This window comes from Falco naumanni, chromosome 15 (genome assembly GCF_017639655.2).
Source record: "Falco naumanni isolate bFalNau1 chromosome 15, bFalNau1.pat, whole genome shotgun sequence".
NCBI classification, from domain to species: domain Eukaryota; kingdom Metazoa; phylum Chordata; class Aves; order Falconiformes; family Falconidae; genus Falco; species Falco naumanni.
In genome coordinates, this window is record NC_054068.1 from 4026424 (window position 1) to 4051130 (window position 24707).

Consider the following 24707-nt stretch of genomic DNA (forward strand, 5'->3'; position numbering starts at 1 on the left):
CAGAAAGGACACAGATGGAGAAGTGGGACTGGGGCCAGCCACACAGAAAAATCAGAAAGGAAGCAAAAAGGTGCAATGGCGAAGAGCCACAGGAACAAGGCACAAGCAGCGTATTTCAGAACAGCTAAGCTTCCTGGGGGGCAACGGCTGTGCAGAACCATCCTGTTTGCTCAGTGCCCCCCACATATTCCAAGACCCATCCTGAACTTCATTAGTACGGTCCAGACAGCTGAAGGTCAGTCCACATATCCAAGACTCCGTGCTGACCGGAGACATTATTTTGAGGAAGTTCGTAAGTACTCTTTAAATCCTTTCGCCTTCTCAGTTGTCTGTGCTTCCTCCCTGGAGGACCCCTGTCAGATGGACAGATGCTCCTGCCAGGCCAGGGACATCTTCCCGCACAGGATGAATAGACCCATGTGTGGAAGATGGAGGTCTTGGAAGTCCCATATGAAAAGCAAATCAGAGCTCACTGAAGCCAGAAAAGTAGGTATTTTTCTCTGCTCAGTCACAGCCTAATGAAACTGAGCACAATATTTTTTCCTTCATGCATTAAAATAAACAATCCATGAAAATGTGTTAAAGACAAGGAAGATAAGCAAAGAGAAGAGGTTCGGTCCCATGAGGAAGGCATGTATTTCTGAGGTTTGAATCTGACACTTGAAAGTGTGAGGCATGAAGTTCCTAATGAATATAATTTGAACACTCCAGCTCCAGGCTGCAGAGACCTAAGCAATGATGAGGTTTTCTCCTTCTAAAGGGAATGACATTTCAGTCACCCACCTCTGCCCTAGGAAACATCAGGAGCTGAGGAGCAAGCCTGAGGAGACAGGAACAACCAGTAGTTGTTGCAGGTATAAACAGCAGCAAGGTAGTGCCAAAAGATGAGAAATGCCGACTATGAAAAAAAAATATGTTTATGAGAAGATAATGGTCAGCATAAAGGCTTTTAAAAAAGAAAAAGCGTTCCTAAAGACAGTTCCAAAAGAAAATCAATATAAATTCAGAACGATTAATGTGATTATGTTATCATCTAGAGCCTGCGGCCTACAGATACTGAGTGATTCACTCAGCTGCTGTTGTCCTACACTTGTACTGACTTCAGAAATATTTCTCGCTTCCCTATGACCTCATCTACATCACGGAGATGCACTGCAGCAGCACGCTCATGTGCTGGGCACTGATGCTACAGGGAACCTCACGTCATTCAGGACTCCCTCTAGAAGAAGATACGTGCAGGATTAGGGCTTCGCATTGGTATGGCTGTACATTATGTATCTTACAGTTAGCACATGCTCTGGCGAACCCGCTTCTTGAGCTGCCTGAAAACACTCGGTAACTGTGTGGTAATGAGGTTTCTTGCTGTTCTGACTTCACATTTACAACATATTGATGTGAAATAAATAGCGAACATCCCACTGCAGAATTTTAAAGAAATGAAATGTGATACTCTTTATCATGGAATGTAGTTTTTATTAAATTTGCAATACCCAGCTCCCAGGTTTAGGGTAGAAACCCACTAACGCATCACGACTGGTTTTGAAAACTCTGGTCCTTGGGCACAACGTCACCTGATGACATTTATTTCGAGCTGATTTCTGCAAAGCAAACGACCTGTCCCCATTTCCGTGGGCGCAGGGCCGCAGTGCCACCTTACAGACCACCCCTCGGCCTCCGCCTGACGAGCAGCCGCGGCTGCCGCGGACGGACGCGGGTCGGGTGCCGTACGTGGGACTGGCGGCGCTGCGGCGCAGCCCGGCAGGGGGAGACCGCTCCATCCGAAAGGGGCACCCACCGCCAGGCGCGGGCACCCACCGCCGGCACACACCGGGGGCACCGGCCCGAGCTGGCACGGCGCAGCCACCCCACGGACCCCGCCGGCGGCGCGGCCAGCCCGCACGGCCGGGGCCGGTCCCCAGCGGTGCGCCCCCAGCCGCGGGCCGCCGCGCCCCGCCGCCGCCCCTGCCTCGGTGGCGCTGCCCGGGCCGGGCACAGCCCGCGGGCCGCCCCCCGGAGCCCCTCGCCCTCCCCTCGCCTACCTGCTCCGCTGCGCCGCTACCTCCCGTGCGCCCGGCCCGGCTGCCGGCCCCGCCGCGCCGGCAGCGCCTGCTCCATCTTGCGCATCGCTGCTCGCTCCTTCCCCCTCCCGTCCGTCAGGGGCTGGAAACACATCGGGGGCTGCAAAAACACCGGCGGCCGCCCAGCGCGCGGCTGCGGCGGGGCGAGCCCCGAGCCCCGCGCCCCCCTGCCCGGGCAGCGCCCCGGCCTCGCCTCCTGCCGCCAGGCGCCCCCCGCCCCCGGCCCCGGCTATTGCATCACCCCCGGGGCGGGGGCCGGCCGGCCGGGCGGGGCGGGGCGGGGGCGGGGCGGGGCCGGCCCAGCGCAGCCCCGAGCCATTGGCAGCGGCGGGGCGGGCCGGGCCGGGGCGGGGCGGGGCGGGGCGGGGCGGGGCGGGGCGAGCCGGGCCGGGCGCTGCGCGGCGCTGCGCGGTGCGGTGCGGCAGCATCAGCGGCGGTGGCGGCGGCGGTGGCGGCGGCCCCCCCAGCTCCGCGCCGCTCCGCGCTCCCCCCCCCTCCCCGGCGCGGCCGCCCCCATGGCCACCAAAATCGACAAGGAGGCGTGCAGGGAGGCGTACAACCTCGTCAGGGACGATGCCACCGAGGTGAACTGGTAGGTGGCCGCCGGCATCTCCCGGCCAGGCACCGCAGCTCCCTGATCCCCCTGCTTCTCTACCCGCTCCCGACGGAGTGACTTACAGCCCTTGTTCCCCTTCTCCTCTCCCCGCCTTCCTAAAGGATGCTTGGGGGTTTTTTACAGCATATTCCTCCCCGTCTCCTCTTTTCCCTTCCTAAAGGCTGACTGTTACATATATGATTCCCCTTCCCTTTCCCCCAACCCAGAGGGTGACTATTGAATGTATTATTCCCCTTCTCTTTTCTCCTTCCCCAAGCGTGACTTTTAAGTCTAGTATTCCCCCTTCTCTTTTCCCGTTCCCCAGGAGTGACTTACAAGTGTATTATTCCCCTTCTCTTTTCCCCTTCCCCAAGGGTGACTTTTAAATACAATGGCTCTACAATCGTTCCCGGAGACCAAGGGGTAGACTATGAAACCTTTAAAAGGAAGTGCACAGGTAAGCTCCATCTTGATTGCTTTGGCACCTTTTGGTGTTTCTTGTTGCCCTGGTGCGAGGGGGCAGAGGATGGGAGAAAACTTGGGTAAACTGGAATTAGTGCTGCTGCTTCCCCGTTGCCTGCCCTGTCCTGCATGGTTGGGTTTCCAGCTGCCACAGAGTGCACTGAGGTCCATAGTCGACCCAGTCCTTTGTCTCACCCTTAGACTTGAGGTCCTTTGGGCTTTTTTTCCCCACTCTGCACAATTTTCCATTGCCTTTCAGATAGAAATAAGATAAAACTCTTGATTAGCAATGGTCTCCTTGTTTAGTGCTGCAGTTTAAAAGCAAAAAAAGAGTCAATTTTTGTGGCTAAGAAGATGCAGTCATACAGATGATTTTGCAATAAAAACCTTCTGTAAATCATAGCCATAGCGGTAAAAGTAACTGCACTTAGAAGGCTTGCTGGGATTTTTTAAGAACATGAAACCCGAGAAGAGAGTGGTTATGCCAAAGACCGGCTCGAACAATACAGAGCTGAAAACAATCGTGTATGTGGCGTTGCACAACCGCAACAGTTGTGGTTCGGGGTTTAAACGTGGCAGTTGATTGTTGAACTGTCGCTTGTAGAACATTAACAGGAGGAATAAAGCCTGGGTAAAATGCAGATAAATTGAGGGGTATTTAACTTCATCGCGTCTTAACTTTTGATGTGTTTTACAGAAGTGGGCTTTGATTTTTCTCAAAAAAAAAAACTTCTAGGGGGAGGCTTGAATAGTTTTTCATCCTATCTTGGCTGCTGTTTAACCATGACACCAAGTGACATGAGATATGAGGCAGTTGTAACTAATACTGGGCTATAAGTCTAAAGTCTTCCTCATTCACCTAGTTACTCTACAATCAAGTAGTATGGTTAACCTGTAATTTTTAGAATTGCACGTCTGTACTGTGAAGGAATTGCGTGTTGAGCAGTCTCTCCTGTCTCAAGGTGGAGCGAGTCCTGGAAGCACTGTAGTCAGAGCCCCACAGCTTGTTGAATCGCCAGTGCCTGTCCAGATCCGTCTGTCAAGTCCTAGGGCTTGGCTGTATTTTACCGAGTTGAAGGAGAGAACTTCCAGTAACTTAAATGAGGTCAGGATTGGCCTGATCAGTCAATGAATATCACAGGAGAAAAATACATTTTAGTCCTTTGAAAGCAGCTACTGAATCAAGACGGTGTAGACTGCTCTGCTATGACATTTGCAGTGGGGTCTTACCAGGATTAACCCAGCTACTCATTTCCAGCTGTTCCTGAGACCTTTGCAGGAAAATTCTCAAAACTGAAAAGGATTGTCCTGTAGCTGATGTCAGAAGAGCTGATATCCTGTACTGCAAGAGCTCCTTCCCGCTCAGCTCTTCTTAATGTGCAACATAAGTACCCAGCATACCCAGGGCTCAGCACTTCTGAAGTTCATGCCAGCGTTATCTAAAGGGTTAGCAGTTTTCTCAGGAAGTCAACGGCTTCAGTATCTGCGTGCCACATTCTCTATCTCTTCTTGTCGCCAAGATAATAGAGTGGCTCCAGACACCTGAGGCTTGCCAAGGAACCTTCCCCATTTATTTTCTCTCCTTGATTTAAGGAGTCCATGTCTTATTTTGTCTGAACTGTTTTTTAAAATCTTTCACTTGGAGTGGCACCCTCTCAAGAACAGTTTCTATCTTTCCTTCTGTAGCAAAGAGAATACTCTTACTAGAGTGGCTAAGCAGCCGGCAGAGGGGATTTGGCAGAGAGCAGGCACTGACTGGGCTGGGTAGGATGCTTATAACAATTAATGGAGGCACATATTGCACTTTGGAATGTGGCCAGTTTTGTTTTCTTGCCATCCCTTGCACGTGCCAAACCCTTATTTATAAACAGGGCATTAAAACAGACTAAGTTTAAGGAAATCTTGTTTTATACCTACAAAGTGCCAAGCTGGCCTCTGCCCCCAGTACTAAAGCATTTTTACAGCAAAAAGGAAATTTTGAGTATTTTAGGCATAAGCACGGTAAAGTAAGGGTTAAATAAAGGGCATCTGTGGGGTAGACTGTGTCCTATGGTTAGCGTTAGAGCTGCTCCACTGCTCCCTTTCCCTCTTCCTTCTTTCCCTCTTCCGTGGCACGCTCCTTGGCAGACCAGGGGCAAGAGATTGTCCTCAAACCTACCTTTGGAGCCCAGTTGTTGGAGGCTTAAAGAACGAGGCAAATTCAGGTACCGGGTGCTTGGCAAAGTGCTAGAAAGGATCTTCCTCCACCCCTGAATTACGGTGCAGCAGTTGGGGAAGGAAGGGATGCAAGTTTTGATGTCTCCATCTGTGCAGCAACCCTTCGCCTGGACCAATAGACTTAGTCAGAAATCAAGGCTTGTGCATCCAGTGAAGTTAGAGCTTTCCTTCCCATCTGGAAGAAAGGTACCAAATGTTACTATGAAGTAGAGCTGGTGGGAATATTTTTACTAAACAAAGTCAGTAAAAAAGAGTAGGAAGAGATGGGAATTGCTGCTAAACATTATTCCTTCCTGTTGCTGGATTTCTTCCCTCCTGGTCCACACCCCATCTCCTTCTACATTTTGATGGAGGGGAGAAGAGCTACTATCAGTTTGAACCGCTTTGGAAAATGTGGTTCAAAGATTAAAAAACCTGGCATCAGAATAAACTTCCTTCCTTGTTTTGAATTCCTGTTTTGTGAAAAACACTGCCCTGAAAGCAACAAAGTACTGCAGCTGCTTCTGGTAGAAGCTGAGTATAATTTGGTGGTTGAAGGTGAGAGCGGGAGCTGAAATAGAAAACCTCAGCATGCAAAGTGTCACCAAGCCCCTCCGTCAGAGCTTGCTTTGTTCCACTTTCTGCACCATCTATTTCAGTGCTGTTCTGAGTGGCAAACATCTGTCCCCCACCCCCCGCTTTCTTTAATAACCATTCTTATTAAAAGCACCTTCAGCATGTGGTACATGTCACTTCCCTCCAGGGCATTGAATTACAGAGCAGGCGGTGTCAGTGTGTGCTAATTCATGTGGCTCCGAGACCAAGAAGGTCTTTTGTACCGGTTTGGAAGGTGTTTGCCTGTGGTGGATATCCTGCCTTGTGCAGCGACAGACGTTGGGAAGGGCTGGGGGGGGGTTGTTGGTAGCAAGGTCGTATTTTTGCTTTTTCTTCCCCCCATATGTAACCCTTTTAATGCAGACTGTGGCCCAACCCATTACTGATTCTACAAACCTCCTCAGGGAACAAGAGTGGTTGAGGACAAAGGGAAAAGCAAGAAACTGAAATTGCTTCTGTTAATGGAAGTAGCAGGCTCTCTGCAAACCAGCTCTGGAGCAACGCTCTGTGAGCTGCCACTGAAGGAACACACAGCAGAGAGGTGCTGAGCTCCTGGGGCAGTGAACCAGGAACTGCTGCTGCAGCCCGTCTGCCTTGTGCAGGTTTCATTACTCTCACCGCTCTGCAGCCCGATACGTATTGCACACCAGACCTATGTGTTACATAGCCCGGGGTGCAGGCTTTTTCTTCCTAAGCTTTTTCCTAAGCTTGATGTACTAGCAGAAAAGTTTAAGGAACTACATAATCAATCCTCCTTTTCCCATCCCACTGTTTGTTGGCAGCAATTGCCACTCTTAAAAGAAGAAAACATGGTAAGAAAAGCTTCTTCAGTGCCCTTTTGTTCAAGGTCCCAGGATGATGCTGAAACACGGGCTGAACCCTGGACTTTCACTTTATCAGTTTCATGCTGTTGCTGTCAAGGTCTGTGTCAGGCCACAAGGTGACTCAGACACTTTGGCTGGGAGGTGGTAGACTCTGGCTTTAGTCTCAGGCAGTAACACCAGCCCCAGATGTATGAACGCCGCTCCTCCAGCCCGTCCCAAAGTAAAGCCAAGGAGGTTCGTTTAAACCACAGACACAGTAAGGTCCTTATTTAGGAGGTGGCTGCTGGTGACACTTCCTCTTGCAGTCCTGCGTCGTGACCAATGTACATGACCAAATTGGTCTTTGTCTGACCCAAAGAGTCTGGAGACCAAAGCTGAGGACACCAGCTGTCATTAAACACAGCGTAGACACCCCCTGTGTCTTCTAGCTGAGGACTCTTTTGGCTGGACTTAGCAGTGCAGATTACCTCTGCATTAAATAGGGACTTAATTCAAGGCTTTTGATCCATTTTGCTTCACGGTTACAGCTCTTGCCTGTACGGATGGCATGGATCCAGATGTAGCATTAATTTGGTGTTTAGCAGTACGTGCCATCAGTACACTGTCAAAAAAAGCAGCTGAGCTGGTGGATTTCAAGCTAGCAACACAGATAAGAGTTGAAGGTTATTGTACGGAAGGATATGAAGGCTCTTGGGTTGTTCTTTGTTTTTTTAAATTCAAAGTCTCATAGCTGGGCTGGCGATGCTGTTGCTGAGAAGAGTAGAATGACGTAGGACTGAGATACTGAATGAAAAGTCTTGTCAAAAACATCCGCTTAAACTTCTGTGTGTGTCAGTAATACCTGACTGCACCAGACAACTTGCCTCAGTTTCTGTGTTACAAAGCAGCAGAGCACTGCATTGTCTCCACCCGTGGTTTACTTTAGGGTTTTTTTTAACGTGTGTATTCTGCCATTAAGTAACCGAGAGGTCGGAAGACTCTGTTTCCTCCCCATGCTATATGTGAACAGTTGTTTTTCAATGCATCTCTAACAAAAGAAATAATGAGCCTTTCATTTGGAAAGCCCCAGTCCAGATAAATAATTGCAATGACAGCATGAAATGGGATAGTTATTCATGTGTCTGAAAAGATCAAACCAAAACCACACTGTGCATTCAGCATGAGGAAGAACTGAAAATCTTTGGTCTGAAATAAATACCCTATAAAATAATTTCTGGTTGACATAAAATATTAGGAAGAAAATAAAAATGGAATTGGCTCCTAAGACAAATGCAAGCTCTTCTGGGCTTATGACAATTGTCCTGTAAAGCCTGGCCTGCATATAAAATGTAGGAGCTAAGAGCTGAGAGATCACCGAGATTACATTGGCACCTTAGGTTGTAGGAAAGATTTGTAAAAATGCATGAGGCCTCGTAATGAGATAGGTACTTATCTGTGTTTGGCTACATCTTAAGTTGCTAAAATGGGCTTCGTAAATCAGTCTCCTACTGCTTTTGTTTTTTCCTCTTTAGTGTTCGTCTTGCCTGTTTTCCCTTAGTATCTATTTAAAGGAAGACCTGGGGCCATGGGCGGCTTATGGGAATTTCACCCTGCCTTTGCAGCGCTTCCCTGCCCCTGTGCCTTCCCTGCTGGCTGTGAAAGTCCTGCTCTGGGAGGGTCAGCTGAAGTGACATGTGTTTGATAGCTGTCTCCTGGCTGCCAGCTGGAGCTGTGGATTAGGCTGTCCCTTGCAATGACAGGAGGTCGTTTTAGAGGATATTCTCATTAATTTTCGTGGGAGTAACTCACCAGGTCGAGTTCTGCACTGAAATACTAACTCCGCGTTCAGTTTAGTTTTGTGATGCCTAATTAAAATAGCGTGGCTGTGGGTCTGCATGTTACCGTCCTGTGCCAGGCATAACAGCAGGCAAAGGTTGTACCTTTCGCATGCCCTTTGTCTTGGGGCCTGCTTGGCCATTACTTTTGGCTGACTAACGCAACCACTCCTTCCTTCAGGGAAGGGGAACAAAGATTAGCTGGATCCCCTGTTTCCTCCTGCTCTGCCCTGCAGTGTATGTCCGGGTCAGGAGAGAGAGCGGTACAGGACCACTGTCCCTGGGATAGCAGTAACTCATTCTGATGAAATGCTGCTGGTGGCTTCACTGGACCAGAGAAAGCGGAGAAGCCAGCATGGGGCCATCCCCCCCCTGCACTGTGTCCCGAGTACCCTGTACTCATGTCACCCACCCCGGGTCACATGGAGAAGGTCTGGTGCCCCAGCTGCAGCATGCCCTGTGGTTGTGGTCCTGGGGTCAAACATTTTGTATTTGTCTTAGATGACTCAATGAACGTGTCTGCATGGTGCAAGGCAGCTCCAGTACAGGGTTAAAGAGGGAAAAAACAGGGTAGTACGAGGTAGGGAAAGTCTTCTGTCTGCACGTCTAGCCGTGTGGCTATAGGGGTGACTGAAGAGGTGGAAAATTGACAAATTAATCTAGAATTAATCCAATTGAAACAAACAAGATAACTCTTCAGGAGGGCTTTCATGCACAATCAGTAATTCGTTGCTGGACAGAACGCAAAAGCAGATCATTGCATCGACGCCTTGCTGTAGTGACCTTGATTCAGCAGGCAGGTGAAGCTGGGAGCATCTTGGCATGTCTCTGGCTTGGCCATTCAGAACCGTAAGACTAAGAACCGTGAAGCTTTTGACAGTGTATTTCTTTTCTGCAGCGAGTATCTTTTACTGATGAGTCAGTGCATTTTAATCTAATGGGGAATTTTTTAGTACAGTTGAACCAAAGGGTTTGAGTGGATGAAAAAGAGGACAACACCATCAAGGAAATCTCTGCGGTTTGGCGTCAAGCTTTCATAGCCAAGGGCAGCTTAATCAGTATATTTGGAAAATCCTGCCTACTGATAAGTAGGGTGTTTGGAGAAAAATAGTAAGTGATGCTCATTAAGGCATTCATTGTACTTTTCATTGTTTGTCTAGCTCTTTTGTCATGCTGTACAACCGTAGTTAAAGGAGTAGTGATATTAGTAGGAATTAATGTTAATTTCTGCTGTTCATGAGATCTTCTGAAATAAAGCTGCTATTTCTGTTCTACACAGATCTATTATTTGCTTCTCTCTGCCCTGAAATTCATGGCTTAGTGACTAGGTGGTTGTGTAGAGCCAGGCAGGATTTCCTTTTTCAGAGGAAATCTGCTGACTCTTTATGATTTGTTGGACACCCCCATTACCCTCCCCCCCCCCCCCCCCCCAATTCCTAAAACCACTGTAAGTGGTTTCGTGTGAAAAGTGGGGTGTGTTTGTATATTAATGCTGTGAGATTTCTAGGGGAGTTGGCGCTGATGGCATTGATGACTTCCAGCGTAGCGAGGTGATCTGGCAGGGTAGAACTGATTAACTGTGAAAGCGGAAATCTGGGAGCATAAAAGAACTTGCATTTTGATCCCGTTATCGCTCTGAACATACTTCAGGCTAATTGTGAAACTGAACAACTTCGGCTCAGGGATTTTGACCTGCAGTTGGAGGGAGTTGGAGTTCATACCCAGGCTGAACTAGTGCTAAAAACCTCTACGTCTGTCCCTGTTGCCCTTTAGGAAAAGAGACATGTTAATTGCTAAGGGCTCCAGTTCACATTCCCTCTTGGCTTTATCTGTAGCTGCTGAAATGCTCCTCAGCTGCTGCAATTCACAGAACTGGCACATCAAGTTAAAGCATCACATACTGGTAGATTACATTAAATACACTGGACTGAAAATCGTGGCGGCTGAAGAGCGTGTTCTGCCTACTGTGGGGATGCAACCTCCATGGGGAAACAGGAGGAGAAGGCACGCAGCTTGGGTGTAACCCTTCAAGCCCCCACAAGTAAACCAGCCCCAGGTAAATTCTGCCCAGATGGTGACTCAGAGCCCCTGAGTTGCTTGTTAAACTTATTGGGACTTAGCATGATGAAGTAAGAGTTGCTCAGTCACTGAGTAGTAGGTGATCTAATAGATACAAGCCCACATGGAATTGCTGGGTTTGGCCCTCTACAGTGCTGCTGATCCAGCTGCTTTCAGGCAGCGCTGGGTAGCACTCAGACTCTTCTGCTGAGGAGCAAATCCTGCTGCTGCCAGTGATCTGTGGGTTCATGTCAAGTTAAAGTTCACGCTGGCAGGTGAATTCCTTCGACTTCCTTGCTATGATGCTTTTTCCCAGTCATATTCTTGCATTATCTTAATAATAAAGGGGCACGTTCCAAAGCAGTCTTCAGGATGCCTTTGGGAGAAAGGGCAGGGATGAAAAACCTACATGCTCAAGGTGGAGAGTGATGGGTCCATGGTAAGGGCCGTGACATGGTTACGGTGTAGTAGAGGCCAGGACTTGGTGACATTAAAGTGCCTTCTAGCACCGTGTTCCCACAGGAACCACAGGACAGTTCCTCGTGGAGTGTGGCCTCCTTTACTATCAGATCTGGGAAAGCGAGGTTTTTTTCATAGAACTGTTAATAGTAACGTTAGGGGATTTACTGTCTCTCTTCACCTTGGGTATTTCCTGGCTGTCGGTTCATTTATGGTTCTAATCAATCTTGGGAAGAGGATTTACTGGCAGAACCAGGAGTCTCTCCTTGCATTTCTTGTACTTGCCAGTAATAGGGTATCTCAGAAAGAAGTTTTGTTTCCCTGCACTGCTGATACACATGACTCTTACTCTCCTTCCAAAGATCCATCTGGATTTTTCCTTTGAATATGAGCTTTTTTTGTTTCGTGAAATCTTCAGGTGAGTTTGTTTTAAACACCATACTGGCTCACACACACCCCTACACATATTTTCCAGTTTTCCCCAGTAGTACTCTGTCAGTGGCAAAAAACTACATAGAGAACAAAACAGGGAGAGCATAGGTGGACTTTTTGAGACTTAAAAATGTCTTTTACCAAGGGGAAGTTGTCTCTACTCCCACTATGGCAAAACAAAGCGTTAAAGAAGCTGTGAGATCTGTCAGCTTTCCGAGAACATCCCACTTTTTCTGCATTGATTTCTAGCAGATTATTTTCTGGGGATGAGCAATTTACAGCTGCTTCTCCCCTATCCCCAGAGCTCCTGGGGCTGTCCTGACTCTTCAGGGAGCATGTTGTAACGGATCCACTGATGGGGATGTTGGCAAATGTTAGTACACCTGGAGCCTGCGTTTTCACCTGGCAGTAGTCAAGACAGCAAATAACTATAAAGCATGTTGAACTGGTCACAACAAGCGTAACCAGGATTAACGTGATTCTTTTCAAACAGCAAGTTTGTTCTTCTATTTTGAGTCATCTCATTTCATTTAAGAGCTCTGGGGTGACCTCTAACAGATGAAGTAGCTATGATTAGGTATATTCCATGATTGCACAACTGTCCATCTGCTCTGCTTTTCTGCACAATCCTGGTTGAAGGCTCCGGCATCGTGCATGCCACCGAGGCTGGGGATATGACTGGATGGTATCACACGCTTTCTAAGTGCCTGTGATCATGAAGGCGTCCGGCTGCCTCGGTTGATGAGTCACTCCGCAATGAAGGAACGAAGTCTTCGAGACAAGGATTTTACAAGGATTTTACACATATGGCCAGACTAAATAACTCTAGTCTGGCATGATATAGCAGAAGCCAGCTGTGAAACAAAGATCAGAACAGTTCTAAAATCCAAGGCCTTTGTCTAACAGGGCTTCAGAAGGAGTAGAAAAGCACATCTGGGGAAGTAATTGCAGATTTTTCTTTTGCTCCTTCTTCTCCTCTCCTTGTAAATTCGTACTACAAGTGAGCCAGAAATGTTGCTGAAGGGAAGGAGGGGAGAGGATCAAATGTGCACAATGGCCAGTTTCTGGGTATATGTTGTAAAATGTGACCCTAATCCTGCTGTCCTGTAAGAAAGAGACACTGGGAAATCACTTTCTTCCCTTCTTGACCAGTGACCTGCAGATGAATGATCTGGCTGAATGTGTAACTGGGGTTAGCTCTGTGCTCTGGAACTGCCCCTTGACTGCATTTTAGCCATTTCCAAACATTAGCAGCACGCTGTGTGGTGTGGGGTGACAGCACAGCCAGTTTTCTCCGAGGAACTCGGCACACTCCAGCAAGAGGCAGACCCAACCCTGCCAAAGTGTACCTTGCAAGCCAAGGGCATACAAGCAGCGTCCCAGTATGGATTGCCCTGTTAACCCTGAGCAATGACGGTATTGTAACACAGGAGCAGTGCCTTGGCTTGGTCTTTAAGTTGAGAGCAATAGTCTCACCCTAGAAAATGGCAAGGCATTTGGGATGTTTCTGGTTTTAATAATTTTACCCTTTTTGCTTTGTCTTTCCAGATGATGTTCGATTGTTCGGCTTTGTCCGATTCACCACCGGCGATGCCATGAGCAAGCGAGTCAAGTTTGCCCTCATCACTTGGATTGGAGAGGATGTCAGTGGCCTGCAGAGAGCCAAAACTGGCACCGACAAGACTCTGGTCAAAGAAGTAGTACAGGTAACCTCTTCCTTCTGCTTCTAACTGCCAGTTCTCATCACTTTTGGCTCTACAAACACCAGCAGGAGGGGAGAGGGGGAAGGATTGGATCATCCTCCAATTTAGCAGTTAATCCTTTGAAAAGAAGACAGTTTCCTATTGCCTGTTTTCTTACTAGGAAGACTCAACATCTGCCCTTTGAGTGCTCAGGTGTAAAGCACCACCTTTGAGCTTAAGGCTATCAACTATTTCACGAGGAGGGAATATATGCACTCCGCTCCTTGTCACCATTCAGATGTTTCACATCGCCTTCCTTGATGTGGAAATAATATTGAATGGTAGAGAACAAGGCAGTATTAATTTAGCCAGGTAAAATTAAACAGAAAAAGCCACACCCTTGTTTAAACTTCTCTTGAGGCCTTTTGTGTCTGCACAATGAATTCCTGGACCTAATCAACGAAAGTCTGAAGTCCCTATCAGTACCAATTAACTAACAGCTCTTAATAGCTAACTAGATTTGAATAGTCTTTTGTTAGACCTCTGATGTATCAGGGAAAAAGAGAAATGTGCTTAGTATGTACCTTGGAAGGGCTTCACTTGAATTTGTCTGCCCCAGCTGAGCTTATCGTTTAACTCTGTCAGGGCCTCTGAGGGGACCTGAGCTGGGCTTGCTCTGCTGGGCTCCAGGCTCAGGCCAAGTGGGGGAGAACAAGGAACAGCAGCAAGAGAAGGAAACTGTATAAGGCTGCAAAGAACTGCTGCTGAAAAGCTGACTGTAATGGAGAGGATGCTAAGAGTTAGCATGTTTCCTCTGGAGATGGCAAGATTAGCTCTTTAAACTAAACCAAGGGCCAGCTCTCCTGGAAATGAAAAGAAATGGTCTTATGGGCTTGGAGAACAGGCTGAGCACTGAAATCATCTCCCTCGGTAACTGTGTTCTTGCCTATGTAAAGAAATCTCCCAAGAGGACAACATGAAGGATGAAAATGAAGTCCCCCTCAATTCATTTGTAGTTTGTACGTTACAGAAGATTATATTTAGAAAAAAAGCATGAAGAATATAAGAAATTCATATACTTCCAGAATATAAGCACTGGTGCTAAATGTTTCAAAATTACAGCTACGCAAGGGGGTCCACTCTGAAAAGAAACTTCCATAATTACACCTGAGAGAGAGAGAGCAAATTTCTGTTCATGTGAAGCAGCTGAAACTGTAATTGTAGCTGAAGATTAAATTATAGAGTACTAATGAATGACTCATATACGAATCACTAAGCCCAAGATTTTTTTAAAAATATGTTTAGACAATTTATTCCTGTTGAGTTGAATAGCATTCCTGAATGCTGTTCTAAGATCTGTCCCCCAGATCTGTTACATATAATTTAGAGTTTTACTTGTTTCATCTTTGATTAGTAGTCTGTATAAGTTAATAATCTGGTGGAATATTAACCATTCTTGGCTGTTACTTAAAAGCCAACTTCGTATTTGAACAGGTCAGAATTTCGTATTCCAATTAATCTATACTAAAATATGAAAACAATACATCTTGTGCTTAATGCAATTTTATTGAGCAACCATGTCTATAACCCACTGATTTCTGAACATAATGCCAATGGAGATCTCCTTTCCATAAGAAATTATCTGGACAACTATTTTGAATAGTTCTACATGTGCAACTAAATCCCTCTGAGTGGAGTGGGATGAAAGCAGAACTCTTCTTTTTATGCATTTAAACTTGCAGATAATCTGTCAAAACAAAAACTGACAAGGAAGTCAAACTGAAATTTAATGAAGGGAATTTACCCTGCAGCTATTTCACTCTTACTGGTTCTCTCGACCTTCAAGTACGTTCCCAGCCACCCCACTGCTGCTGATTTTTACAGAGATTATTGGAGATGTGAGTTATACATAGAAAAATGCAGTTGGTTGGTTGCTGTAATGATAAACTACAAATCTGACTCAGTGTTGGTTCATCATTTGGAATAAGCAGTACCCTAAAGTGGGATTTTTTTTTCTTCACAAACCCCGAAGGGAATCTCGGCTGTTGGTGCGGTTGGGGTCTGTGCAGCTTTAGTGGCATTGCATGGCTCATAGGCACACTTACCCTGTGCAACATGTCTCTCCTTCCAAGGAAGTATGGCGCAAGGAGGCTTTATGTAAAGCGGTTAACTTTTATTTTGTGATCTACAGAAGTGATAGGTTGGGATTCCAGAACAGCAGCTCTTCAGTCTGACATCCCTCAGTAAAACTTGAAGGGCTTTCGCTAGCTTGTAATATTTGCAACAGCTAACTGTGGCTCTTTATTTAGACCAAAGCTCCAGCGTGAGGGAAGGCCTGCTTTATATTCTCTTCTGTGTTGTAGATGCGCTGATGAGCTACGTTTGAGCTCTGCTCAAAGCTGAACAAATGCCAATAAACGTTGTACTTCCGCCGAGCCACTCAAAGTGAAAGACAGTCAGCTTGAATACTGCCTAGCAAGCAAAACCCACCGTGCTGCATCTGTAGAATAAAGAGTACTCACACATGGTGATCATTACATGGTCTCCTAGAAACCTGCCATACGGAAAACACAAGGGATATTAACTGTTGAAAAGTAGATTATGGGCTTGTGAACAAAAGGATGAAATATTATGAAGCAAGGAGAGGAACTGGGTTGCCCTCATTTTTGTATTCCTCCCTTGGAAGGGGGAGCAGGTGCTGTGAAATCTATAGGGAGGTGGTTTGGGAAGAAATGCTGATAGTGAGTGGAGGTGGTTGCCAGAAAATCTCTCAGGAAGAAAGAACAATTGACTTTTAACTGTAATAACTGTAAAATTACAGGGGATCTCATCTGGTGCATATCGCCATAGTTCTGATCTGTACTAGCTGAGAATCAGATCTTCTGGCTTGTTTGGGATTATCTTTATTACCTCTTTCATGTTGTTGGAGAACGGGGTTTGCATTTATTGTGTTTATTTGGGATTGTAGAAAACCACATTTTGTATTTAAGGAACATTCAGTAGCTTTCTTTCACGGCTGTTTATTCTCCATCCTTTCCTCTTTACTTCAGCTGGAAATCTTGGATCAAGCCTGTGACCTCATCCAAGTAGTTCAGCTGAGAACAGGTCAGAAGTAGGGCCAGGATGGGGAACAAGTAGTTATCTGTGTCTTCTTAAAGGTATAGCTAAGTACTAATGTGTGGAGACTTTCCTGTGTAAATGGAGACATGGAGTAAGGTGGTGCAGCATCCCGTCTTTTCTCCGCTGAGCTTCTGCCCAGGCCAAGGACAGACCTAGGGGTGGGGGGTAGTAGCACACAACACCCCATGCTTTGCAGACTGTTGCCTAAGGCATTTGGTAGTTCATTTCTGGGCTACAGCCTAAACCTAGATCTAGAATGATCTAAACTTAACAGCTGGGGGACTTTATGAGACAGTAAGGCAGGATGACTTCAGGTACAAGGCTGCATCTATTTTGCTGTCAGCAGTGAGTGTTACCTTGTGCATGTGGGTGAACTGGCAGATGCTTGCGGTGAGCCACGCATGCAGCAGACCCCCCGGCACGGCTGCACTTTGATCACTGCGAGACGCTGGTTGTTGTGCCAAGGTTGTACCCAGATGCCAGTAGATACCAGCTGAAGGGAAAGGCTCTGGGCGTATTTTCTACTTGGCTAAAAATGAGATCATCCAAAGTCGGTCTTGAGCTGGTGTTTTACCTCCCTGGCAGTAAGGATGGTTTTGCCTTTTACCTCCTTTATATGCACAAGCTGTGGCTCCTTCAGCCTTCATACAAATCCATCCAGGAGACTCTCTGGGCTCTGAGGGCTGTTGTTTTGACCACTTTTACTCCAGAGGCCCAGGAGAAACAGGTTGGTCAGCTTTAAGCCCAGAAATCAAGGCTCTTGTAAGCTGCTTGTCATGGCTAGGAGCAGCTGCCAGCATGAGGTTCAGTTCAGCCATAAAAATTCCTGCAAGGTGAAACTTGGCAGCTGTGGGTTTTCAATACAGTGTCAGGCCTTGCAGTGAATGGCCCATTCATTTTGAGGAGGGGCAGAGGGATGATGTTACCGTGCTTTTCCTCTAGTAAGGGCAAGCTCAGGCACAACGGCTGTGGGGCTGGGAGTGGCAGCCGGTGCCGAAATGGTCCGGTTTTGATGTAAATGCCAAAAAACTGAAAACAGGACTTGGTTTCCCTCTGACTGTTGCTTCCTCTCTGTGAACTTATTGCCCTTCATGACTGCATTTCCTATCAGGAGATTTTAACCTTTCTTTAGGCAGCGTGGAGGTCTTTTTCCTGACAGGACTGAATTCCTCTGCAGGGCTGTCTCAGCAAAGGGATTGCCCAATCTTATTTTCCATGAATTTTGACTCTTCTTTGCTTTCTTCAGCACTCCTGCCCCCACAGTGTCATGTGCTCTATTATTTGCCTAAATCATATGCAGGGTAAAACAGCTCTGTTTCTGTGAGCAAATATTTGCGGCATTTTATTCATTATTATTTTTTGGTGAGGAATTTGCCTGGCTTTAGTGATGTCAACGAATTTACTTAGTTCCTGCTTTGGAGCTGATGGCCAGGTCTCTTTTTTTGTTCACTTTTCTCTTTTCCTCTGGGTTCCTCACTGCACTGATGCTGGTACCTCCTAAGGGAGGACCCACTTACGGCGTTACTGTCTGTGGTCTTGGGACAGATACAACATGTATAACTCCATGGTTAGGTTAGGTTTCTCCTGCTAGTGCAGTGGTGGCCTAAACAGAAGATGGTTTAATAGCTTTGTTAGAGGCAGTCAGAAAATTAGACTCATACAGTAATGGCTATGTCGCAGTGGCTTTGAGAGTCTTTCTCAGAAGGGTGAGTGAAATCCTGCTGGGAATGCAAACAGAACTGGGGGTTTTGACTGGTTTTCCTATTCTGGTTTATTGCAGTGACCATACCAAACACATAAGGAATTTAAAGAACTCCTAGTCCTAGTCTAGAGAAGGTGGTAACTTTCTAAGGAACTTCTTCAGGCCAGAACAAGCAGCTACTCATCACCCCACATCTGACATACAGCCCTGTGACTTTTCCAGTGGGATGCAGCACAGATAGAATTTGCAGATCAGCTGAAATGTAGTTCCCATTGCTGAGAGATGCATTTGCCAGAGGTTTGGGCTGGCTTCTCCCAGTGGCTGGAACTGGTCCATGTAAAAATTGGCAAGGACTAAATTTGAAGAGAGGGGTTTTGCTGATAGCTTGGACTCTGACAGCTGATCACAGGACCAGGTTTGCTGTAGCCAGAGTAGAGTGGAGGGCAGCAGTGCTGTATTGTTATAGGCGCTTGTCCCTTTATAGTTCTCCTTGTACCCAGAGAAGCCAGGCTAGAACATATCTCTGCCGCTGCTGTAGGACATGTCCTTTTTTTCTCCATGACCCCAGGTCAAGGACTCATACCATGCTGGAACAGAAACAGGGGAGATATCGTCTCCTCTGTACTGCATCTGCACTGAAAATGAGGTGACCAGTAGGTGGGAGGGGTGACATTAAGCACAGTGGAACCGAGGACTTCAAACATCAGTGGAGGCTGCTGCAAGCCCCAATGTAAATAAAAACAGCAAGAAGCTGCTCAACAACTACCTGGCACTGTCCCCAGCTGCCAAGAACCCAAGTGCCTGTAGATGATACAAGGATTTTCCTTCTGGCTTCAGGCCCACCCATGCTGGGATTTATAAGGGTCTCTACAGACCTTTTTGGTACAGTGTCTACACCAGACAGATTTTCCCTTGGCTAGCTTAGGGAAGTTTTATGGCCCCATATGCTAAACATTCAGGGCCTGGAATAGGAAGAAAATCTACTCCACCCTTTTTTTCCCCCCATAAAGTTGACTGGAAGAGAAAGGCTGGGCTGAGCTTGCTGCACAGATTTCATGCTTCCCAGGAAGAGGGGTGCAGGCTCACTTTGTGCCACCTGACATGCATGGCTGGAGCCCTTTCTCTCTGTAGTGTCACATGGAGGTTGACACAGGGGATTGGATTGCAAAATTGTGACCCTGTGCTGCTCAGGCACAAAGTGAAGCACATGCCGGATAGGTGTATCGAAGAACCATGAGTAAATCTTACTTTTTATGTTGTGTTCAATGACTTGAGAGGAAAAGCAAAGAGACTGTGGTCAGCGTCATGTCGTGAGAGTGATAAAGATAAATGGCATCATTGTTTTTGTTATCTGTGGGCTGCTGGTGACTCTGCAGTGAATACAATGACTAGAATTCACTCTCAGGGCTTGTGCAGTTGTAAAAAGCTTGGGGATAGGGGGAGGAGAAGAGAAAAGGAAGTGGAGGATGTGAAATAAAGATGCAGGTCAGCAAAGCAGAGGTCTAAGCATCAGAGTTATGCACAGTGCCTTAGGCGGCTATAACTTCTGCAATCCTCTTGAAGGGCATTAGATACTGGCATGTGAGAGAGAAGAGAAAGCGGGGACTTACCCCACCCCGGTCTCTTAAGAGCAGAAAGAAAATCTGGTGGCAGACTAGAACTCTGGCTGAAGTCGGATGCCTGTTGGCATTGCTGTTAGCTGCTTGAAGCTAGGATTTTTCCTGGTGCTTTGCAGGAGCTGGTTTGCTATGGTCGGTTATTTATAATTGCAAATGACAGTCATGCCAAATATGGACCATTGCCTGGTGTAGCTAACATCAGACACAATTAAATCAGTCGGGAGTCGTTTTACATTCTGGCCATTTCAATGGGGAATTGAACACAAAAAGAGAGTGAACTCTGGATAAGATGGCCCTTGGCTGAAAAGTGCTGCTGTTGATCATGGGTGCCCAATGTCCCGAGGTGAGAGCCGGAGTCCCTCCTGTTGTCCTGCCCTGGTGACACAGGAAGCAGTTTCAACCGTCTCTAAAATATGTATATGCCTCCCTTCACCTTATGATTTGCACCCTGAACAAAAGCTCAACCCCAGAGAGCTAAAACAGTGAATTGACAGTGATGAGGGAGGCTATGGCTGAAGAAGGGTCAAGCACTATATTGAAATCAGGAGTTCCAGGTAGCAAACTCACCAGAAGCATCTTCTCCTCTTGGGGCCAGGCTTGATGAGACATTGTGGTGGGTAAGAACCAGTGTGAAGAACCAAAGAAGCCCCTGACAGCACCTGACAGCAGAAAGGAGCAAAGCAAAGAGTTATTAATAGCAATGACCCAGATTGCACTCTGAGGGTACAAATCTGACACAGGAGGTGGCCCAGTCAGCTAAGAGGATATTTAAGGGTGGCTCGGAACATAACCCATGGCTACGGGGAGATTGGTTGAACCTTGCAAGGTGTCTCAGTGGCACTGACATGAAGTAGTGGCTGGTGCCCACAGATCATCACCCAAGAATCATCCGGGTAACTGTCTAGTTGAGAAGACATTTGAGTAAGTATAGTTACTTTGTGGTACATATAATTTAATTTTCCCTCTGTTCATGCATGAGTGCACTTGCAGCTTTAATTTGAGAATCAGCTGGATTCTGCAGAGCGGGCATTGAAGGAAACCCTCCCTGCATTTATAAAATACACACACTTCTCAGGGAATCCCTCTCAGAAATTATTTTATGGGCCTGCCTCCATTCTCACTAAAGTCAGGGCAAAGACTAGCAGTCAGGTTGGGTAGTCCTGGCTAATCTGCGTAGAGGAAAATTTGTTAAACCTGTTAGCGTATAGAAAAGAAACTGAAAAAATCATGTAGGTATCTCACCTCAGTGAGCATCAAATAGTTGAAAATCATTTGTTTGGTCTTAGCAAGAGCTGAGCTTTGCAGAGATCTCAGGAGGTTTGGAAGTAGGATGCTTGTGAGCATGACCAAATCTGATGTTTTGGGCAGTTTGGCACTTAATTTCCTATCTAAAAAAAAAAAAAAAAAAAAAGGATTATTTTCTCTAAATAAACCATTTCTTTCCCATTTTCCCTGAACTCTGCTAAGACATGGATGAGTGCCTGTAATGTCTGTCCTCACAACAGAAAAGCCAACTATTGGAGTGCGGAGCAAAATGGTGCTGTGAAGCAGTTGTTACTTCTTAGGACTTTGTCTAGCTGCTGATAAACTCAAGCAGAGCAGACAAGTCTTCTCGTAGCTGCTCAAAGTTTGGGTTTCCCCCCCCCCCCCCAGGTAACTCTTCAGCAGTGAGGATTTCCTACACTGTGAAACAGGATCAGCCGCAGCCTGGGAGGCTGGCACGGGGGAGGGAGTGGTTTTACTCTCCTTTCCATTTTTTCCACAGCGTGAAAGAGGTGCTAAGGCTCTTTCAAGCTGAATCCTTCTCCACCCCCTCCTTTACCCGACTGTGATCCCAAACTGAGACCCTTGAGACGCTGCCAAATAAAGAGCTCTCCCATGGCTTGGAGTCTGAAACCAATTAGAAGCCCCCCTCCACGGTTATGCTGGGGCTGTTCCAGCGTCGGGGAGACCTGGACAAGATGATTGCTTCTCTCTCAAAGCATCGCCCCGTTCTCCCAGGCAGCCTCTGTCACCTTTCAGGGCTCTCGCTGCCCAGAGAGTGCTAGGCATTGCAGTTTTCCTGAGACATTGCAGCAGGGCTGTTGGGATTTTAATTCACGTTTTTTGTCGTCAGTTTGTCCCTGGCCCTGCAGACTGCAATGGATGCTTGTCTCTTCCATGCTGTCTAAAGTCTCTGTGGGATATGGGGAAGGGAAGGACGCATGTGGTGTTTTCAGTTGTGGTTAGGAAGGGAAGGAAAATGCTAAAGCAAGAAGCAAATGTGCCTGTTTGCTGCAATGCCTGTGCACACACATGCATGCCACCCTTGCTATGAGGCAGCAGGAACAGTCTTCACAAAGGAACAAATCCCTCACTGTAGTGACACTGCCATGGCACTCCGTGGGATCCCATTCATGGCAATCTGTTCTGAAAAAGGTTTTATCTGTTCACAACCTTGCATCACGGCATGCTGCCTAGGGCTTGCCCGGCTCCCATAAGTTGCAAAGAGCATTCAAGCAGCTAGGTAGCTGCCCTGCAGTACACAAGTGTATTAATAAAGCATGTCCGTAAAGGTCACTTTGGATCATCAGACCACAGAGCATAGTGGGGTCCATTAACAACACCAGCAGCCTGCTTGGCCACGATACGTATTGGATAGTTGAGAGTAGTCAGTGGATCTAATAAAGTTGTCTTATTTGTTCCTGGTACCATCTGTGTGTTGCTCAGTCTTTAATCGAAGCATCCTCCTGTCAGCTGGTGGGGTGTGATACTGTAATGTGCTATGGTGTAGCACTGTTCTCCATTCTTTAGGAGAAGGCGTCCTCAAAAAGGCACAGACAGGATTAGTGACTTGCCCCAAATCATGCTGAGGGTCAGTGGCAGTTTGAAGGTCAACAATTTTGAGATTTTTAGTTTGCATACTACTTAGGAAACTTGACCTAAACTAGCTTGCGCATTTACTGCTAGTAGAGTTGTTGCATAGGGTGGGATTGGGGCTTGCAGCTGGTGACTGTAGAAGTAAACAAAAAAATTTTCCAGGTTAAGTCTTGGGTTTTGCCATCACTAGTCTTCTGTCTCATCCACAGCTTTCTGTTTATCACCCCTCCCATAGTATATAAGGATATGCAGTTCATACAGCCATGGAAGCCAGATAACCCATCTTTACTCAGGTACTGGGACGAATATCCCCCTTTTTTAACAGGCTTTTTCTTTATCTCTTGCAGAACTTTGCCAAAGAATTTGTGATCAGTGACCACAAAGAACTGGATGAGGATTACATCAAGAACGAGCTGAAGAAAGCAGGGGGGGCTAATTATGATGCACAGACTGAGTAAATGCATGAACCTCCTGGCACCACCACCTGGATCTTAAAGGGAGGGAAAGGCACAACAAACTAACACAACTGAGAGATGAGGCAACTGAAATCCCCAGCTTTCTGTGTGTGCACCTAAGAACTCCCTTTCTTTGCATACAGTGGACTTTTATTTTCCATTCCATCTCATGAAACATCCTTCTCTGGCATTCTGTTTTTCTTTTTTCCTCATTTTTTTACTCATAACTCTGTCTGTGTCCTCACATCTGTGCAATTTAGGTTTGGCTCTGCTTTGGTCCTATTCAGCATTGTGTTTGTAGACGCTTGCCATTGTGTCCTTCGTATGCGTGCATGTCTCTGTGTTTTAGTTGGGCTCAACCTGGTCTCTGAGGGTAGAAAGTTCTGGGGGAGTTCTAAACATCGATTATTTTAATTTTTCAAAAAATTGCTCTGACTGATATTCTTGCGAATAATATATTTTGCTGTTCTAGGCTCACATCAACTTGAGTTGACTTCACTGAAACTTTGATTAAATTGTCTAAGCTTAGATGTCCAGCTGAGGTGTTACCTAACAGCTTAAACAACAAAGCAAACAAACAAAAAAATTCTTTGACTCTTAGTAAGTGGGAATAAATTTGCCTTAAACATTGCTTGACAGTTGCTATTCTATGTGCTGCATCTCTATCCCTCCCTCTTAAAAAGAAGATCCAACGTGATCCGAACGTGGGGGTTTTGTGGGTTTTTGGAGGTATCATGACACAGTAAACTGAGGGGCTTAGAAATGTTTGGACACTTGTTTACTATTTTGCGTACATTGGTCTCTGGGTTTGTATTTGACTTTCCTAAAGCTGGGGGCTCAGGAGGTGAAACTGAAATGCATAGATTTCCTTTTTAAATGATGTCTGCAGAAACAGCAGCCGCTGAATCCTAGCAGCCTTCTCTGCCCATGTTCCCCCTGGTTTTTTTGCAGTTAAACACAACATCTTCAGCTATGTGGGGCCTTCAAGCAGTGAACCATCCTGCAGCTGTGACAGAGGACAGAGCAGGGCAGCTCTGTCCCAGCTGGGATGAAACATTCAGCAGCAGAGGCCCAGAGATAACCTGGGCACAGTTAGTTTGGGGGGGCTTCCCTGTATGGCTTTTTTTTTTTTTTTCCATCAAAGGTAACTGTCCCCAGAATTATGTGTAGGGGGAAACTGTGTTGTACTGGGGCTTGGGAGTCAGCACTATAAACCCATTACAGAAATAAATGTTTTTCAAGAACAGTTCTCGGTGGCTCTGTTGTTTTTTTTTTCACGTTCCCTGCCACAACAAGCCTATATTTAGGAGGTCTGTTAATCCTGGGTGTAAGGCTTTGAGCTCGTGTGATCTTGGGGCTATTAGGAGATTTAAACACTGGCTTAAATGTAAAATGATCTCAGTGCCTGCAGCCCTTGTCTGCTCATTTCTGCTCTGAAAGGCAGAGGTGACCACAGCGCATATGACACACTTTTTGTTCAGCAGCTCTACATCTAAATTTCCAGCACCAAAATGCCAAGTGGGAATTGTAATTAGGTCAAAGAGAATTTCACACCCACGTAAAATAAACGTAGAGAGGTCAGGAACAGATCTGGGAGCAAGAGCGACACTTTCAGAGTGAAGTTTTGCAGCTTCCTTCACAGGGTTACATGGGGTGTTACAATTCTGGACTGAACTTACTAGAAGTTGCCCTGGAAGAAGGGAAACGGTTAGTTTTTTACAGGACTGACAGCAGGGA

The 24707-nt window shown here is 46.6% G+C and overlaps 2 protein-coding genes across 3 annotated transcripts in view; one reads left to right on the forward strand and one right to left on the reverse strand.

Moving 5' to 3' along the window:
* KLHL36 (kelch like family member 36) overlaps positions 1-24707 on the reverse strand; it is a 97213-nt gene that overhangs the window by 17693 nt on the left and 54813 nt on the right. Inside the window, exons 4-6 of one of the 2 annotated variants that reach the window (XM_040615604.1) lie at positions 20224-21044; positions 5294-5527; positions 2040-2160 (exon numbers count right to left, since the gene is read on the reverse strand). The gene's annotated coding sequence lies outside the window, so the exon portion shown is untranslated. The remainder of the gene's footprint in view (positions 1-2039; positions 2161-5293; positions 5528-20223; positions 21045-24707) is intronic. The other variant, XM_040615605.1, reaches the window with a different exon arrangement.
* COTL1 (coactosin like F-actin binding protein 1) lies at positions 2469-24216 on the forward strand. Its single transcript, XM_040615607.1, has 4 exons — positions 2469-2670; positions 3048-3130; positions 13082-13239; positions 22863-24216. Exons 1-4 carry the CDS (start codon positions 2594-2596, stop codon positions 22971-22973), a joined length of 429 nt encoding a protein of 142 aa, XP_040471541.1. The 5' UTR covers positions 2469-2593; the 3' UTR covers positions 22974-24216.

Excerpts from the sequence above, each read along its gene's own strand:
- COTL1 (XM_040615607.1), top strand. The coding sequence starts at position 2,594 with ATGGCCACCAAAATCGACAAGGAGGCGTGCAGGGAGGCGTACAACCTC. Across the intron at positions 2,671-3,047 it reads GATGCCACCGAGGTGAACTG|GGTGACTTTTAAATACAATG; the intron begins GTAGGTGGCCGC and ends CCCTTCCCCAAG. Across the intron at positions 13,240-22,862 it reads TGGTCAAAGAAGTAGTACAG|AACTTTGCCAAAGAATTTGT; the intron begins GTAACCTCTTCC and ends TATCTCTTGCAG.